This window comes from Meles meles, chromosome 18 (assembly GCF_922984935.1).
Source record: "Meles meles chromosome 18, mMelMel3.1 paternal haplotype, whole genome shotgun sequence".
NCBI classification, from domain to species: domain Eukaryota; kingdom Metazoa; phylum Chordata; class Mammalia; order Carnivora; family Mustelidae; genus Meles; species Meles meles.
Window position 1 is genome coordinate 20,333,590 of NC_060083.1, and position 17,631 is coordinate 20,351,220.

At 37.5% G+C, this 17,631-nt stretch overlaps 1 protein-coding gene across 2 annotated transcripts in view; it reads right to left on the bottom strand.

Moving 5' to 3' along the window:
• Positions 1 to 4,945: 4,945 nt before the first annotated feature.
• Positions 4,946 to 17,631, bottom strand: part of SUZ12 (SUZ12 polycomb repressive complex 2 subunit) — a 42,937-nt gene continuing 30,251 nt past the window's right edge. For both annotated transcript variants that reach the window (XM_045984678.1, XM_045984676.1), the window contains 7 exons: positions 14,167 to 14,344; positions 12,075 to 12,166; positions 11,719 to 11,862; positions 10,921 to 11,078; positions 10,334 to 10,532; positions 9,793 to 9,872; positions 4,946 to 7,311 (listed from right to left, as the gene is read on the bottom strand). In XM_045984678.1, the coding sequence (XP_045840634.1) occupies positions 6,966 to 7,311; positions 9,793 to 9,872; positions 10,334 to 10,532; positions 10,921 to 11,078; positions 11,719 to 11,862; positions 12,075 to 12,166; positions 14,167 to 14,344 (1,197 nt within the window). In that variant the 3' untranslated portion in view covers positions 4,946 to 6,965. The remainder of the gene's footprint in view (positions 7,312 to 9,792; positions 9,873 to 10,333; positions 10,533 to 10,920; positions 11,079 to 11,718; positions 11,863 to 12,074; positions 12,167 to 14,166; positions 14,345 to 17,631) is intronic.

Sequence of the window (17,631 nt, forward strand, 5' to 3'; positions counted from 1 at the left end):
ATCCCAGGGGCCTGGGTTGGAGCCCCGTATCAGGCTCTCTGCTTGTCAGGAAGCCTACTTGCTCCTCTCTCTGCCTGCTTCTCTGCCTACTTATGACGTCTGTATGTCAAATAAATAAATAAAATCTTGGGGCACCTGGGTGGCTCAGTGGGTTAAGCCTCTGCCTTTGGCTCAGGTCATGATCTCAGGGTCCTCGGATCGAGCCCCATGTTGGGCTCTCTGCTCAGCGGGGAGCCTGCTTCCCCCTCTCTCTCTGCCTGCCTCTCTGCCTACTTGTGATCTCTCTCTGTCAAATAAATAAAATATTTTTAAAAAATAAAAAAATCTTAAAAAAAAAGTTAAAAAAATTTTGGGGGGCGCCTGGGTGGCTCAGGTGTTAAGTGTCTGTCTTCGGCTCAGGTCATGATCCCAGAGTCCTGGGATCTAGCCCCGCATCGGGCTCTCTGCTTGGCGGGGAACCTGCTTCTCCCTCTCCCACTCCCCCTGCTTGTGTTCCCTCTCTCTGTCTCTCTCTGACAAATTTTAAAAATTAAAAATTAGATCTTTAAGAGAGTGGGTGTGTGCGACTGGTGGGGGTTAGCAGAAGGAGAGGGACAAGCAGACTCCATGCTTAGCACGGAGCTCAACATGGGGCTCGATCTCCAATGATCATAACCTGAACCAAAATCGAGCCAGACACTTCAATGACAGAGCCACCCAGTAAATACTTTCAAATGAAAGTGAGTCATTTTCTGTTTAAAAGACAAAAACTCTATTGAGTAAAATAAGACTAATCTCTCATAAACGGTTTTAATCCCATGAAATTTAATACTGATTAAAGCAAAATTGACTTTTCTATGGAGTTTCTACTTATTAGTCTTACATTAATTACGTTACACAGAATTAGACTAGGTCCATACAATCTTGGCAGACGTTGGCATCTTCTGAAAATAGCTGTGGAAGAAGAAACTTACCGGAGCGTGTGATTGTCTTTGGAGGTGAGAGTGGAGGATTGAAGCTGGCAAAACCATATGGTTGTAGGAGAGGGCATGATGGTGTTAAGCAAGAGCAGGCTACCGTGCCAAGTACCTTTTTGAAGGAGGTGTCTTTATCTATTTTACGGTTGAAGAAACCAACTCCGTGCATTTAAGTAACTTCCTGCATTCTGAAGCTGCCAAAGCAGCGCGGCTGGCGTTCAAATCCAAGGCCGTCCACTCTCAGCTCTCCGGCACCGGGTGGTGTCCACACTAGCCTTTGTCCCTCAGGACACTACTTTGATATTAGATACTTTGGAAAGTGGTTTATCAACAGATAGTTGAATGTACCCCTCTCTGGGACTAAGATTCACGAGGACAGGAACAATGTCTGTCTTATTCATCTTTGTATAATCATGCCTAGCGAAGGCAAAGGCCATAGTAAGTGCTCAGTAAGTAATAATGAATAAATAAGTCTCCATAAGCCTAATTACATGGTAACCCTGGTCCTACTGTGAAGCCTCACAGAAGAACCAACCCCCCAGAGAAGCGAAATAGGGATACTACAGACAGAGTCCACTCAAAAGAAAATTTTAGTTGGATTGTGAAGAAGAAAGGAGCTAAGCTTTATTGCTATAGTGGGGTAGTTTACTAGGTGACTCATAGTTGAAGTCAGAAGATAAAGAGCTTTTCTTCTGATGCCTTTGTAACTTCACCCTTTCTTTGCATTTATAAGCAATGAATCTACTTAAATATAAGTTTATTCAGGGACAGAAGGAAGAAGTAAATGACTCTGGTTCTGACCCATGAGACCCTGGGAGAATTCTTAAAACAGGTTCTGAGTCTTCAACCTGTCGTTCCCAGTGCTGGCGACAAGTGTTGGCGTACATTTAATAGACGAAAGAATGGCTGCTTGTGGCCACATGCTAGAAGGGCAGATAGAAGCTCTTTGGGTGCTGAAAAAGGATAGAGTAGCTTAGACACCAATGTAATGGTGCACCTGTGTGTGGCCCTTGGTCGAACGAAGCTTTGCCATGTGAATAGGATGGTAATCAAAAATGCAAAAAGATAAAATACACTAGTCCAGGAGGTATCAACCCTGCTCCCTAGAACCAGCTTTATAGAATGATCCCATGTGACATTTTTTTTTTTTTAAGATTTTATTTATTTGACAGAGATCACAAGTAGGCAGAGAGGCAGGCAGAGGGTGGGGAAGCAGGCTCCCTGCGGAGCAGAGCCCGATGCAGCACTCCATCCCAGGACCCTGAGATCATGACCCAAGCCGAAGGCAGAGGCTCAACCCAGAGTACACACTGAGAACACCAGAGCGCATGCATGTGCTTAAATTCTTACAACCCAGAAACCGTTAATGCTAAGATCTCTGCTTTAATATGGTACGTGGCATAATTAACAGAACCTCATATATTTCCACTTTTCTAGGAGTGACCTATGTTACTTTAACGAAATACAAATTGAATTTTTAGAAACTATTATTCACAATGAACTTCCTGTTTTACTTACTAGAAATTTACCGTGTTCCAAGCTCTGTGCTAGACCCTTTCTGCCTTTTCCCCCAGTATGAACATCATCTTTCTTGAACTCCCTTTTCTAAAATTTTATGGATTTAATTTTTAAATTTAAGAACTATAAAATTAAAAAATAGGTAGTAGATTGCAATGTCTCAAAAATGGCAGTGAGGGGCGCCTGGGTGGCTCAGGGGTTAAGCCTCTGCCTTCAGCTCAGGTCATGATCTCAGGGACCTGGGATCGGGCCCCACATCGGGCTCTCTGCTCAGCGGGGAGCCAGCTTCCCCCCCTTTCTCTCTGCCTGCCTCTGCCTACTTGTGATCTCTGTCAAATAAATAAAATCTTTAAAAAAAAAAAAATGGCAGTGAAAAGCCTGCCTCTCATCTGTTCTTTTCTCCAGATTATCTTCCCAAAAAGCAATGTTCTGTGTATCCTTTAGACACATGCTATAACCAAAGCAAATACGGGCACCTATTAATTTTTCAGTTAAAAATCTGAAACACACTTAGGAACTGTTCTGTACCTTTTTTTTTTTTTTAAGATTTTATTTATTTGACAGACAGAGATTACAAGTAGGCAGAGAGGCAGGCAGAGAGAGAGGAGAGGAAGCAGGCTCCCTGCTGAGAAGAGAGCCCCATGTGTGGCTCGATCCCAGGACCCTGGGATCATGACCTGAGCCAAAGGCAGAGGCTTTAACCCACTGAGCCACCCAGGCGCCCCTGTTCTGTACCTTTTATCTTGGCATTTGTTCCACATTGGTTCACACACACAAAAACAAAACACTTATTTATCCTTTTTTATTGCTGCATAGTATCCCATTTACATGGATCATATGACGTACCCAGTTCCCTACCGATGACTTGTGTCTAGTCTGTTTTCAACAGTGGTGACAATTTATCATTTTACATGAGTTCTAGTTTACTTGTAGGACTACCTAAAGATGGAATTGTTAGACCAAAGGCTGAAGGCACTTTTTTTTTTTTTAAGATTTTTATTTGAGAGTGAGAGCAAGAGCGATCAGAGGGAGAGAGAAGAGCAGTCTCCCTGCTGAGCAGGGGAGCCTGATGTGGGGCTCAGTCCCAGGACCCAGGACCTGAGCCAAAGGCAGACACTTGACTGAACCACCCAGGCGTCCTACATTATGATCTTAATAAAAACTACCAGATTGCTCTCAACATTGTACCATTTTGCCACCAGAAGGGTCCTGAGCGCTTGTTAACAGGCCAGCAGTGAAACCACTTCCTATTGACAGCAAGCCAAATCCATCTGTGTTCTTGCTCATTCCTTCCTTTTTCTGGTAACTTTCCGGTTTCTGTATTCTGCAAACATGGAACCTTCCCATCCACTCTCCCCCAAATTCTTAACTTTTCCTGTCTTGGTATGACCCCATTTTCACACACTCTTCCTCTCCACCTCATTTCCCATGTGCTAGATACTTTAAACCCGTGTCCTTATCCCATCACTACCCTGAAATTGCCGTCATAACTCATTTTCTGTGCTGCAGGAGGACTGCTGCTTCCTCTCTGAAACCTTCCTGGCTTCATCACTCCTCCGCCCTGCAACCACACTGACCGAGGACTTCAGGCACTTACTTCAGGACAGGTAGTGTTCTAGTAAGTAGTTGGAGGGTTCACCTGGCCCACTACTACAATAGCCTCCGAGTGGTGGCTTCTTCCTCTGCAGAGCCTCTCCTCTCCCCAGTTCTTAGAGCCATGGCTCACGAAGAACACAGATTGGTTTGTGTCCTGTGCTGTAAATCTCAATACTTCCTATTGCCTGGAATCCAAACTCAGCACAGCTTGTAAAACCCTCCGTTCATGTCACCAAGTATCTGAGCAGATACAAGTATCTGAGCAGTACAAAGGTCAGTGAGAGGGACCTTGCAATGTAATGAAGAAAGCAACTGTTCAGAAGAAACCTCTAGAATGAGCACTGGAAGCAGAGGGGTACTCAGCTCAAAGAACACAGAGCAGCATGCGCACAGGTGACACTATTACTAGGAAATAAAGCAAGAAGAACTCACCTGTCCCCTCCTCGGTGAAGTTTCCCCTAACTCTTCCAGAGTTAACGTCAATGACTACTAACCTCACAGAATGTTGTAGATAACTTTATATCATTTTACTTTATAATTCTCATTTGTATCCCAGTTTATGAGCTTTCTGAAGGCCAAGATAAATTCTTTTTCATTAAAAAGAAAAAATCCACAACCAAATATGGATAGCTGTTAGGTTAACTAACACTGACATCACTCTGAACTTATAAAAATGTTTTTTGATAAATAACATGCCATTTGCAACGGATGTTACTAGAACTGAAAGTAGGATTTTTGCACTGGGTTCTTCCCCCCACCCCTTAATTTCTTACTAACTCTGACTGTTGGGTGTACTTTTCCTGGATCCTTACTATCCTAGCCAAATGAAAATTTTAGTACACACATTAACAATGCATAATAATCAAAACCAAAACCAAAACAGAATACAGCTTTTATATTATTGAACTTTATGTACAAAATCATTTGATTTCAAATAAACATTTAATGTAAAAACAAACGTTCTTTTAAACTGAAATTTTTTTTACATCTACTGTACCATTCAAATGCTTTATCATCTTACATGATTTCTTCAAAATCTCTTACCAAGGGTACATATAGAAAAGCATTTTTTTTTTATAAATAGAAACAAAGGGATTTTTTCAGCTTTTATTATAAGATGACATAAAAAGTTTACTCAACAGAAGTAATTTCATTACTATTTGGGGGAGGGAATCACCAACTTTTTGTGCAAACAATGCTAGCCTTCTTTTAAGCATTAAGAGCATAACTGCTTAAGAAATGACATAAGCAATAATTCTACACCTACATCTCCCCTAAAATAATCTATTTTTTTTTACATATGTGCACAGCTTTAGCAAATTAAAGCCCGAGAGAAATGCTCGAGATTCACTATCCAGAGGCATGATCAGAGTTTACTGTAACTCATCACTGAGAGAGCTTACCAATCAAGGAGTCTGTAATGAAAGCTGCAGTTTCCCTCTTTCCTATTTTTCTTAACACAAAAATCAATGACTAAGAACTTAATACTGGATGACAAATCACACCCACACTATTAGTTAAATAGCCTCACAGTTAAACACATCTTAAAAGACCAATCAAATCAGTATTTACATTTTATAAATTTCTGAAGTCACCATTAGAAAGCTTATATATCCCTTCATTAAACAAAATAGGGAACTGCATCTGATGGTGGTGGAATGAAATTAAAAAATTAAAAATACCTGTATTTACAGCAGCATTGATCCTTTATAAATAAAGAATATGAAAATGCAATTATCTTTAAGGATAATAAAAAATTGAGGTGATGTTACTCAACCACAGTGCTTGGAGTTGGAATGAAAATCTATTGGTGCTTGTTAATGTGCCAGTAGTGAAACCACTTTCTGTTGGAGAAAATCCAACCGCAAATATGCGCATAAAAACACATACATCACAGGGCAAAACTGCTCACAACAATTCAAGTCAGCTTATCTGTATTGGATATTCTAATCATGAAATACATTACAAAGACATCCCTTGCAAATAAAAAAACAAGTTATAGATTTTCTGGTTCATTTTTATAGAACATTTCCTTCCTAGAAAGTGGCATCTTAAAAATCCCAAACTCATTCTTCCCTTGGTTTTTAATGAAAAGGTGGACAGCTGAATTTTTCAATGTGATTACCATATCGAAAAGTAAAAAAAAACAAACCCAAAACAGCAATAGTTTTTCAAGTTTAAAAAAACATACTGGGTAAGCAATGCAGTAAAAGTATCCACATAAAAACGAAATGGTCAATAACCTTTTAAGCCAACATGACATTTCACGGTCAACAATGTGAAAAATTGACATTTTCTCAAACAGGCATAAGATGAAGAAGTGCTATTTTAAAATTGTAAAATAAACTTCTATAAAGAAGGACCTTATGTTGTAATTTCTCATTCCAAATTGATAAATGATTTCAAAATCAAGGATCAAGGTTTGAATGCAATAATAATGCAACATAATTTCCAAAAATCTTCAATTTCTAAAAAGGAATCATACTCCAAATTTCCCTCCCCAAAAAAGGTTTCACAATTACGAAGTAGAAAAATGGCCAGTCACAAATGCTAAAACCATTTAATTTAAATATATGAAATAATTTCTAAATTATCAATTCAATGTATTTCATAAGACAATTGCTGAAGTTAAAAATACTTTCTTTGAACTATTGCTTTTCATGCTCAAACTAGAGTGTTGTAATGACATCAATGAAATGGACATCCATGTAATGCTGCATGACAAAGTGAAGTCGAGCCCTGACACAAATACCCTTGTTGAAATCATTTACTTCATCTAACAGTGCCTGTTTGAAACCTATGATTACAAATGAAAACAAAATTCTTCCTAGAGGCTGAATTCCCTAGAATGCAATTTCAGTGTTTGTCCATAACACGGGGTTAGGTTTTTTCTTTTCAGAGTTTTTGTTTTTTGCTCTGTTTTGAAACCCCTGAGACACCATCTGCTTCCAAAGCTTTCTCTTTTGAGTTAATTTCACTAAATCCATTTGCTGTCCCATTTTGTTCTTCAGCGATTTCTTCATTTGCAGGGGAAGCAGATTCTCCTTTTTCTAATTTTTGCTGCATTTCACGGAGCTTGGTAACAGCTTTATCTATTGACATTATGCTAATAAGATTAAAGTCATGCATGCTGACTAGATGAAGCATGAAGTTTCGACATAAATTCTTCTTAATTATTTTCTGTCCATAGTTTTCTACAAACAGCATACAGGCATGATTCATTTGATTGTCAGCAATAAACCTATTTAATAAAAATAACACAAACATCAACAGTGATATAAAGCATTTTTGTCAAATGCAACATGGTAACTGATAGACCAGTAAGTGATGATTTAACAATTAGTAAAACTACAGTGAATCTGAGATTCAATGACCTGAATGGACTTACCATTTTAAAAATTTAAAGAGATTTAATTTAACCAGAACTTCAAAAGATGTCATTTCTGTTTGTCCTAATGAAACAGCATATGAGAGTATTAAAAGTACAGAGCATTTTTTTCTTGCCACCACTTTCCTTAACTCTCTACATACACACTAACTATCCTCTTTAGTTTCTCTCTTGACCTTGACATACTTTCCTATTTCAGAAGCAGTGTTTTTCACTTCATGGAAAACCTTTAAAGAAACAAAGATGTCACATTTGTAACAATGTGGATGGACTGAAAGCATTAAGCTAAGCCAGACAGAAGAACAAACACCTTATGATCTCACTTATATGTGGAATCTACAAAAACAGAGGTGCCTGGCTGGTTTGGTTGGTAGAGTGTGCAACTCTTGATCTCTGGGTCCTGAGTTTGAGCCCCATGATGGGTATAGAGATTACTAAAAAAAAAAGAAAAAGAAAAATCAAATCTGAAAACAGTAACAAAACTCATAGAAAAAGAGATCAAACTTGTGGGTACCAGAGGCAGAAAGTGGGAGGAGGAGAGATTAAGGGAGGTTGTTCAAATACTCAAGGGCTCAAGTACTAGGCATATAATGTACAACAGGATGACAACAGCTAACACTGTTGTGTAATACACAGGAAAGTTGTTAAAAGAGTAAATACTAAGAATTCTCAACAAAAGAAATGATTTTTTCCTTTTTTTCTTTTTATTGTATCTATTGAAGAGGGATGTTAGCTCAATCTAATGAAATCACTACACAATAAATATAAATCAAACCATCACACAGTATGTCTTAAACTTACAGTGATGTATGCCAATTTTTCAATAAAACAGAAAAATAGCCACATTAAAAAAAATTTGAAGATGTCACAATGAATGTGGTTAACAGTGTGGCTGTGTTGATAGAAAGCAAGCAAGATGCACCCACAATGAATAAAATTTGAAAAAAATCAAATCAAACCAATAAGGAGAAAGGCTGCTCAGTTATCCACCGAAACTCAGTGTCTAACAAAGTCTATAAGGCCTGCCTGGAGATATTTTAAAATCCAAAGTTTACCCAACAGGTAAAAACCCCTATTATACTAGCCACTTTACAATGCTAGTATAGCACAAACCCCAACAGTCGTTATGCTACCAGAGTTAGATCAAGGAATGAAAATGGAACTCAATAAATAGTAGGACTAAAATTCCATCTTGAAACTGACCTATCAGGACAAAAGAAAAAAAAGACTTAACCTAAGTTTCAAAATACAGAAATTATTTATGACTGAGTTTTAATGACTACACCAAGGACCAGACAAACATTTTCTCTAAAAGGCTAGATAAGTAAATATTTTAGGTTTTGCAAGCTATATGCGATCTGTTGTCTTCCTCTTTTTTTTCTCCAACCCACTGAAGATGCGAAGACTATTCTTAGCTTAAGGCAATGTACAAGAAAAAGGTTATGGCCCATGCACTCCAGACATCTGGGCTGGAATTTATGCACCAGTTCCTCTTTACTCCCTAAGAGTAAAGAAACAGAAGTGTCCCTTACCATTTACTTCATTATAAATAAAAACATTTTGGCTGCTCATGCTATAGAAGAAAACCTTCAATGAAGATCAAATAATAATAATGAAGGTACAGAAGAAAAATATATGTATTGAAAGGCAAATAGTTCACACAGTGGGAATGAGGCAAATCTGCAGGAAAAATAACACTTTGGAAGATACTTTTAGCCACAATGGCACAAGAAATAAGTACTGTTCTACTCTGACCTCTATGCAATGGTAGTAAGAAATCAGAAAATCTATTTATATTTTGTTCTCCAGAATTAAGCAATTTTAAAAAACTGTAGTAATAGTGTGATAACCAATCTTCAGGATTTCCAGGTATGTACCAAGGGACCTAATTTTTTTTTTTTAATCCTTGGCAATAAAATAAATGAAAATTGGGTCATTAAAAAAAGGGGACATATTAAAAATGAGAACTGCTATTAGAGCTAACACCTTTCTTAAACATAAAACCATTTTTCTTTCTGCAGTTATAATACTTTGGATTAGGATAAGATTTAGGGCACACTGTATCTAAGCTAATGGAATTTTATTATTATTTTTTTGTGTGAGGAGAGGGGAAACAGACTCTTAAGGAGGCTTCACACTGAGGGCAAAGTCCAATATAGGGCTGACTGCCCGACCCTGAGATCACGACCTTAGCAGAAATCAAGAGGTGGAAGCTTAACCAACTGAGCCACCCTGATGCCCCCAAGGCAGTGGAATTTTAAATAAATCTCAAACATAGATTTACAGAATGGAAGCATAAAGGAAATAGAATATTTAAATTTATAAATACCCTACCCATGTTTCATGACATGGAGATTCCACAGTTTCATCACTTCTTTCTCTCCTTCATTAACATCAGAAAATTCCTCAATTTGCTAAACAAAAAGAAAAAAAGAAAAAGAAGGAAAAAATACCTATTAAATACAGAAAAAACAAAATTGGTATTTCTAAAAAAATTATGAGACTATCAAAAACAATTTTTGTAATAATATCAACTTATTTATACAGCAAAGTGGCAACATTTGTTAAATAAAACTTTTATTCAAGTAGTAATTTTAAAAGGGAAACCCTAAGTTATAAATAAGTTCCCTACTTCAAAAAAACCAAAACACGATACAAAATCACAAGAAGAAAATCTGTATGACCTTCAGATGCTAACTATTCAAATGACACAATTACAAAAACTGTGGATTCCTAAATTCCTTTATTTAGAAAGGAGTCCTTCACACTAAGTTAAGAGTTTAATTCATATTAAACAACTAATAGTTTTTAAACATGAATTACTTCATCGTAAGATTCTAAAATCATGGTCAGTGGTGATAATAGTAATACTCACTGTAATGGTTTTTTCTCTTAGCCATTCAGGATCTTTTTCATCTTCACTATCTACTTCCATTTCTTGTGGACGGAGAGGTAAGCAAGTATCACTATGGAAATAAAGACGATTGTGTCCACTACTATACGTTCGCTGCTGTTCCACTTCTCCGTCTTCAGATTCAAGGAATTCAGACATGCTTGCTTTTGTTCGTTTTGGTCTAATGAAAAGAAATGTTGATGTAACACTAAGTGACAGGGATAGGATTCTTTCTATTTCACACCTCTCAAATAGAGTACATTCCTCTGGTACAGGTTCCTCCCTAGGCATGCATACAGTAACTTCCACTGGGAGAATTCTTTAATCCCTCAAAGCACTGTAGAAGTAGTGACATTAACATTTAAGACACAGGAAAGTTCTAAGGAGGAAGTGAGAAAATCACTACAGGGGCTGGAGAGAGTTATAATACAGTATACCACCCCAGACACTTAGCTAATAATCTGAAATAATGATTCCCACCCTAAACAGTAGCCCTGTCTGGCTCTCCTTTGTCTCCATCACCGGTAGAAGTCAGAGAGTAAGTTCTGTTGTATGACGTTTTTACCTACCTACACACAAGAATATGTGTGATAGGTGTTCTCTTTACTGGTCCATTGCGACTAAAAGCAAATCCAGGTTGGCGATGAATATCCTGAGGATTTCCGGCATACGAGCCATCGTAACACTCGTTGATAGAAACATCTATCCTAGCACCTTTCGGATGATACTGTAACAAGAATGCCAAGATGCTGAGAATAAGGAAATATTATCCCTACCCTAAGTATCTATCACTCTAATTTCGTTAATTAAAAAGTACCTGTAGCTCTTAATGTTTTGAAAACTAAAATGAGCCACACATGAGAATGGTGAAAGGGAAGTCAGAAGACCTGGACCCAAGAAGATTTGTGTTAAAATCCTGGTTGTGACAATTACTGGCTTGGTAACTTTGTACAAATTATTTCTTGTTTGAGTAAGAATAAAGAAATCACCACTTAATTCAAAGAGCCAATGTGAGGATTATATAAGTCAACACAGGTGCACTATGCAAATATATGGAAGCCGATCACTGTAATTCATGCATATAGCAATCCACCAAATGCAAAGATTTTGGCATTTTGTGTAGAAGCACAATTTATTATTTTTATTTTTAAAGGTTTTATTTGAGACTGAGAGAAAGAACGTGGGGGGAGGGGGGCCTCAGTGAGAAGCAGGAAGCCCGACATGACTTGATCCCAGGGAGAAACCTGGGATCACAACCTAAGCCAAAGGCAGATGCTTAACCACCTGAGCCACCCCAAGAAGCACAGTCTTTGAAAGTCAGATTGTCTTATATATTATTGGTAAGAAGAACAGAAAAAGTTACTTACAACATAATTGAAGATAAATCTGCTGTGGCAGAGTTTCAGATGCTTGAGTAAACTATAAAGTTTGCGGCAGTTCAGAGTACACCATGGGCAATGTAGATCATCTCTTGCTTCCGTTTGTTGTCTTGTATTGTTGTTATAAAGGAACTTTAAAATAACAAAAACCAAAAAAACAACAAATCTCCAACTTAAACATCTCAAGATATTTTGTTTCAACATCACCTTTAGAAATAGTTAAAACAATTTAAAAAGAAAACGAAATTAGAGACATTCTTTTAAATATGCTGAAAGGTTTCAGATGTAACATGCAAAACAAAGGCATTTCATGATTACTTAAAAAAAGGGCCAGCTATGTTTACCTGATAAAATATTCTTAATTTTTGTCGGTTTTCACTTGAAGTATCTTTTTCTTTTCTTGTTTGTAGGTCTGTATTCAATGATTCTTTAACAGCTGAAAATATACACTTTTATATTTAATGCAAATACATGCTATAAAAAGTGAAATGATGTATCTTGTAAAACTAAACATTAACGTTTTCACATAATTCTATCTGTGGTACTTAACACTATTTCTTTAAAATTTTTTTTAAGATTTAACTGAGAGAGAGAGAGACTGTGCATGCACACACACACACAAGCAGGACGGGCAGAGGGAGAGGGAGAAAGAATCTGAAGCAGACTCCACGGGACTGCAGAGCCCTATGCGGGGCTTGATCTCGCAACCCTGAGATCATGACTGGAGCCGAAACCAAGAGTCGGACACTTAACCAACTGAGCCACCCAGGTGCCCCACTTAACCACAGTTTTTGTTCTCATCCTCAAGTTATTGGCAGGAGCCACTTTTTCCCTTAAGAACTCCATCTCTCTCTTAGCGGCACCACCCCACACCGGCCTCTTAAAAAAAAAAGAAAACAAAACCAAAAAAACCTCTTATATTCTAAACCATTATGAAAGTAACTCCAGGGGCGCCTGGATGGCTCAGTGAGTTAAGCCTCTGCCTTCCGCTCAGGTCATGATCTCAATCAAGGTCCTGGGATTGAGTCCCGCATCGGGCTCTCTGCTTGGCAGGGAGCCTGCTTCCTCCTCTATCTCTGCCTACTTGTGATCTCTCTCTGTTAAATAAATAATAAAATTTAAAAAAAAAGAAAGAAACTCCAAATAATTATATGTAGTCACTATAGTTTAAGCACTTCCTGAGGTCAGAGGTGGTTTTGATTGGTCTTTGTATTCTCAGTGCACAACAGTGAGCAGATATCCATGTAGTGTTGGTTTAACCAAAACTAAATTAAAAATGATTGTATTAGTATCACCCCAAATCCAAAAGATAATGGCCATTAATAATTTTGGTATATTTCTTTACAGACTTAAAAATAAAATGTTATTTTCTCTGACACAACTAACCATTTCATATGTACAATTCTGTATAAAACTTTTTCTCAGTTTCTCTGAAACACTTAACTTATTAAGACTGGCCACAGAGTATTTTAGGACATGCCCAGAGCACAATGTACTTGAGAAATCTTTGCCCTGACACAGGCCATTTCTCACATCCCTTTGACTCTAATGATAACAGACACACAATGAGTGGACATGAGTGGTCAATGTCAAAGACAGCTGTCTTAAGCCTTCTGTCTTCTTTAAATAGAGTTAAATAAAAACACATAGATGCTCTTAATTGATGACAATGTTCCTATCAGGCAGATACAAAATGACAGAACACTACAATGCACCTGAACCTTAATTCAGCAGAGTTAACTCCATTTCTAAGTGTTTTTCCTCTAAAAATTTCCTACAAAATTTAACCTGGTAAAATTCAAGTTATGATGATCATCTTCCAGCCCTAAAACTGTAAAAACCACTCTGAAATACTGATTCAGTTCTATAACATATATAAATCTTCACATGATTTATAAAAAGCATTCAGTTACAAAACCATTTATATAGCTGCAGTTCCAAAATCTAAAAAGGTATGAAAACCAACTGTTTTTTTCATGAGCTTGAGAGAAATTTATATGGTGGAAAAACTTGTCCTAAATTGACATGAAGCTATCTAAAGATGGTGTTATATAACATATGGCGCATATACACACACACACACGTGTGTGTATATATATATATATATATATATGTTATATATACACTATATATTTCATCATGCTTTTAAAGTTTTTTAAAAAAAATTCCCAGACACACCAGTCGTAGAACATAAAGAACTGCTGATATTTCCCAAAGAATAATTATTAGAGCAAACGGCAAACAAACTAATCTGAACCCAAGTCCTAACTCTGCAAAACATTATTATTATTTTATTTATTTCTTTTGGTAACTGCTACACCCAATGTGAGGCTCAAACTCAAAATCCCGAGATCAAGAGTTTCGCATATTCTTCCAACTGAGCCAGCCAGCCAGGAGCCCCTGCCAAGCACTACTCTGATAGCAGTGTTATCTTACCTATAGTCTGAGTAGGTTTAACTGAACCAGGCTTGTTTTCTTGATGAAGACTCTCTGAATTTCTAGTGGCAAGAGGCTTGGCAATAGGAGCTGTAGATTTATCATTGGTTTCTCCTGTCCAACGAAGAGTGAACTGCAACGTAGGTCCCTGAGAAAATGTTTCAAATGGAGGCAGCCTCTAAAAAAGAAAACAGTATGAAAAGAGTGAAGGTTCCACATAATGAATTGAAAGAAATCATAGGAATAAAAAACCCTCCCGATATGTATTATGATAAATTAACATGGATCTGAAAACCTAAAATGCCTACAGAGATGGCCAGGCAGGTAGAGCACACAAATGGCACAGGACAGACTTGAAGTACCTGAGAGCTCAGGTTGCCCAAAGAGCAGCCACATAACAGCAATGGAGGAATTGCTGCCATGCGCAAGCCGAACCCCAGTACAGCCAGATTTTCAAATTTGTTCAAAAGAAGTCAGAAATCCAAGACCTCATGGGAAATATTCCTATTCTTACATGTTGGTAATCAATGAAAAATGATTTTAAAAACAAACTGTTGGTAAGCAAAGCCTGCCAGTGTGCAACCTGTCAGATGACCAACTACTTTCTTTTTGTAAACTGAACACTTACAGCAATTAGAAATTGTCCCTGAGGGGCGCCTGGGTGGCTCAGTGGTTTAAGCCTCTGCCTTCGGCTCAGGTCATGATCCCAGGGTCCTGGGATCGAGCCCCGCATCAGGCTCTCTGCTCGGCGGGGAGCCTGCTTCCTCCTCTCCTCTCTCTGCCTGCCTCTCTGCCTACTTGTGCTGTCTGTCAAATAAATAAATAAAATCTTAAAAAAAAAAAAAAAAAAAAAAAAAAAAGAAATTGTCCCTGAAGGGCGCCTCGGTGGCTCAGTGGGTTAAAGCCTCTGCCTTCGGCTCAGGTCATGATCCCAGGGTCCTGGGATCGAGCCCCGCACTGGGCTCTCTGCTCAGCAGGGAGCCTGCTTCCTCCTCTCTCTCTGCCTGCCTCTCTGCCTACTTGTGATCTCTGTCAAATAAATAATAAATAAAATCTTAAAAAAAAAAAAAAAAAAAAAAAAAGAAACTGTCCCTGACTTCTTCAGCTTCAATGCCAGCTGCCCTGGTTTTTCCTTTTGGGTTCTGGGACTCTGAACTCTTTTGGCTTTCCTCCTCAACCTCTAATCACTTATAAGATGACTCTTCTGGTCTCCTTAATTCCTAGCTAACATTTAGCCATCTGCCCTAATCTCTCACCTATCCTTAAAGATATACTTATTAGACTGATGATCACAAATTGATTCTCCATTCTTTATACTTGAGCTCCAAAACTGTGTATCTCAACTGCCTCTCGGACATTGCCACTTGGATGACATCAATGTCACCCTGAACTGAACTAAAAATATGTTTAGACATGAATCTATTTTCTTTCCGTCCCAGGTATAATTAGTTTTGTTTCTAGCATTATCATTTTACTAGTGACCCTAACCTAAAAACTTCAAAATTACATTTGACTCTTATTTTTCTTTTGTTTCTCTTATGTAATCTTCAAGTATAGATCCTTACTACCTTATTACTACAGTATCTTAGCTGCTCTCCTCCTAATTTTTTACTTCTCAATTTATATATAGAAGACCAAATAATCTTTTGAAAAACTGCTTTCATGCTATTCCACAGAAAGCTGTTTATTGGGGCGCCTCGGTGGCTCGGTCAGTTAAGGGTCTGCCTTCAGCTCAGGTCATGATCCCAGGGTCCTGGAATAAAGCCCTGCATCTGGGTCCCGGCTCAGCCCGGGGTGTCCTTCTCCCTTTCCCTTTGCCCCTCCCCTCTGCTCATGCTCTCTCTCAAATAAATAAAATCTTAAAAAAAAAAAAAAAAAAAGAGGGTCGCCTGGGTGGCTCAGTGGATTAAAGCCTCTGCCTTTGGCTCAGGTCATGATCCCAGAGTCCTGGGATCAAGCGCGTCGCGCTCTCTGCTCAGCAGGGAGCCTGCTTCGCTTCCTCTCTCTGCCTGCCTCTCTACGTACTTGTGATCTTTGTCTGTCAAATGAATAAACCAAGTCTTAAAAAAAAAAAGAAACCTGTTTATTTTACTGCCATACAAGCCTAAACTCCTAAATCTTTATTACAAATAATCCTCTTAAAACTATAATTCTGGACAGTAATAAAGTAAAAGTGTGCTTTTATAAACCAGTTTTGAAAAAGTAAGTCTCTCCATATCTAGGTATTTATCTCATAAAAATACTTGCAATGCATAAAGATACATGTACAAGTATATTCACATTTGTGAAAAGGTAAAAAAAAAAAGTTAATAAAACTGAATTATCCATCAAAATTGCATTGGTTTAGTAAATTATGGGATATTTATTTAAAAGAATACCACAAGGCTTTTAAGAAGAACCAAATCTAGATGATTTGACTTTAAAGAGATGCCCATATCATAGTGCTTCAATTTCTTGGGAAAAACCAACAACTCCTATATTTTCTTGTGAATAAAAACGTAAACTTTTAATAAGAAATTTAAAACATAATGAACACCTGCATGAAATTCGAACACCACAGATAAGCATAAAAAATAATTTAAAATTTCATCACCTAGAAGTAACCGTTAATTTTAGAAAAAGTAGGAATATATACACAATATTCAGTAAAAACTAAATACCATGGAAATCCTGTCAAAGACAATCTTTTTATATTTAAGGTATTTCCAATTTCTCACTACTTTAATATTTTTGACATGATCTGTTGCATCTTTTCAGTTAACCAGTTCCTAACCTTGTGACAAAATTGAGAAGGTGGGCTTAATTGCTAATGCCTACAAACACAATTAAAATGTCATCCAAGTTGCCAGTCTGCCCCCACCCCGAGTAAGGCTGCCCCCAGTTATTCTCACATTGAAGCATTTTGTGTCCTCACATCTCCAACTAGAAACTGTCAATCTTTCTGTCAAACTAGTAAAGTAGTATCTCCGATTTTTACATGTCTTTGAATACTAGTAAAGTTGAGTATCTTTTTAAAAGCTTGCTAGTTAGTCATCTATACTTGTCACCTTAAGAATTGCATGATTGTCCTTTAACCATTTTTCTAATTAGATTGCCTATTTTTCTTATTGATTTATAAAATTACGGATTCATAATAGCTTTTTGTATGTTACTTCTTCCTTGGCCTATCATTTGTTTTTAATTTTAGATTTTTATACTGGAGAAATGATTCACTTTCATTATTAACTTTCACAACATACTTGGAAGAGCTTTTTTCATATTAAATTATATTAATATTCACCTTCATTTTTTCAAGTTGTATAATACTAATTTTTACATTTATGTGTCTTCTGCAATTTATGATGTCTAAGTTTATTTCCAGATGGCTAGAGACCAGTTCTGTCACAATGCATGGTGTCTCCCACACAGACCTAACACCAATTTTATCAGAGACTGGAGTCTAAAAGCACATGAAACTATTTTAAA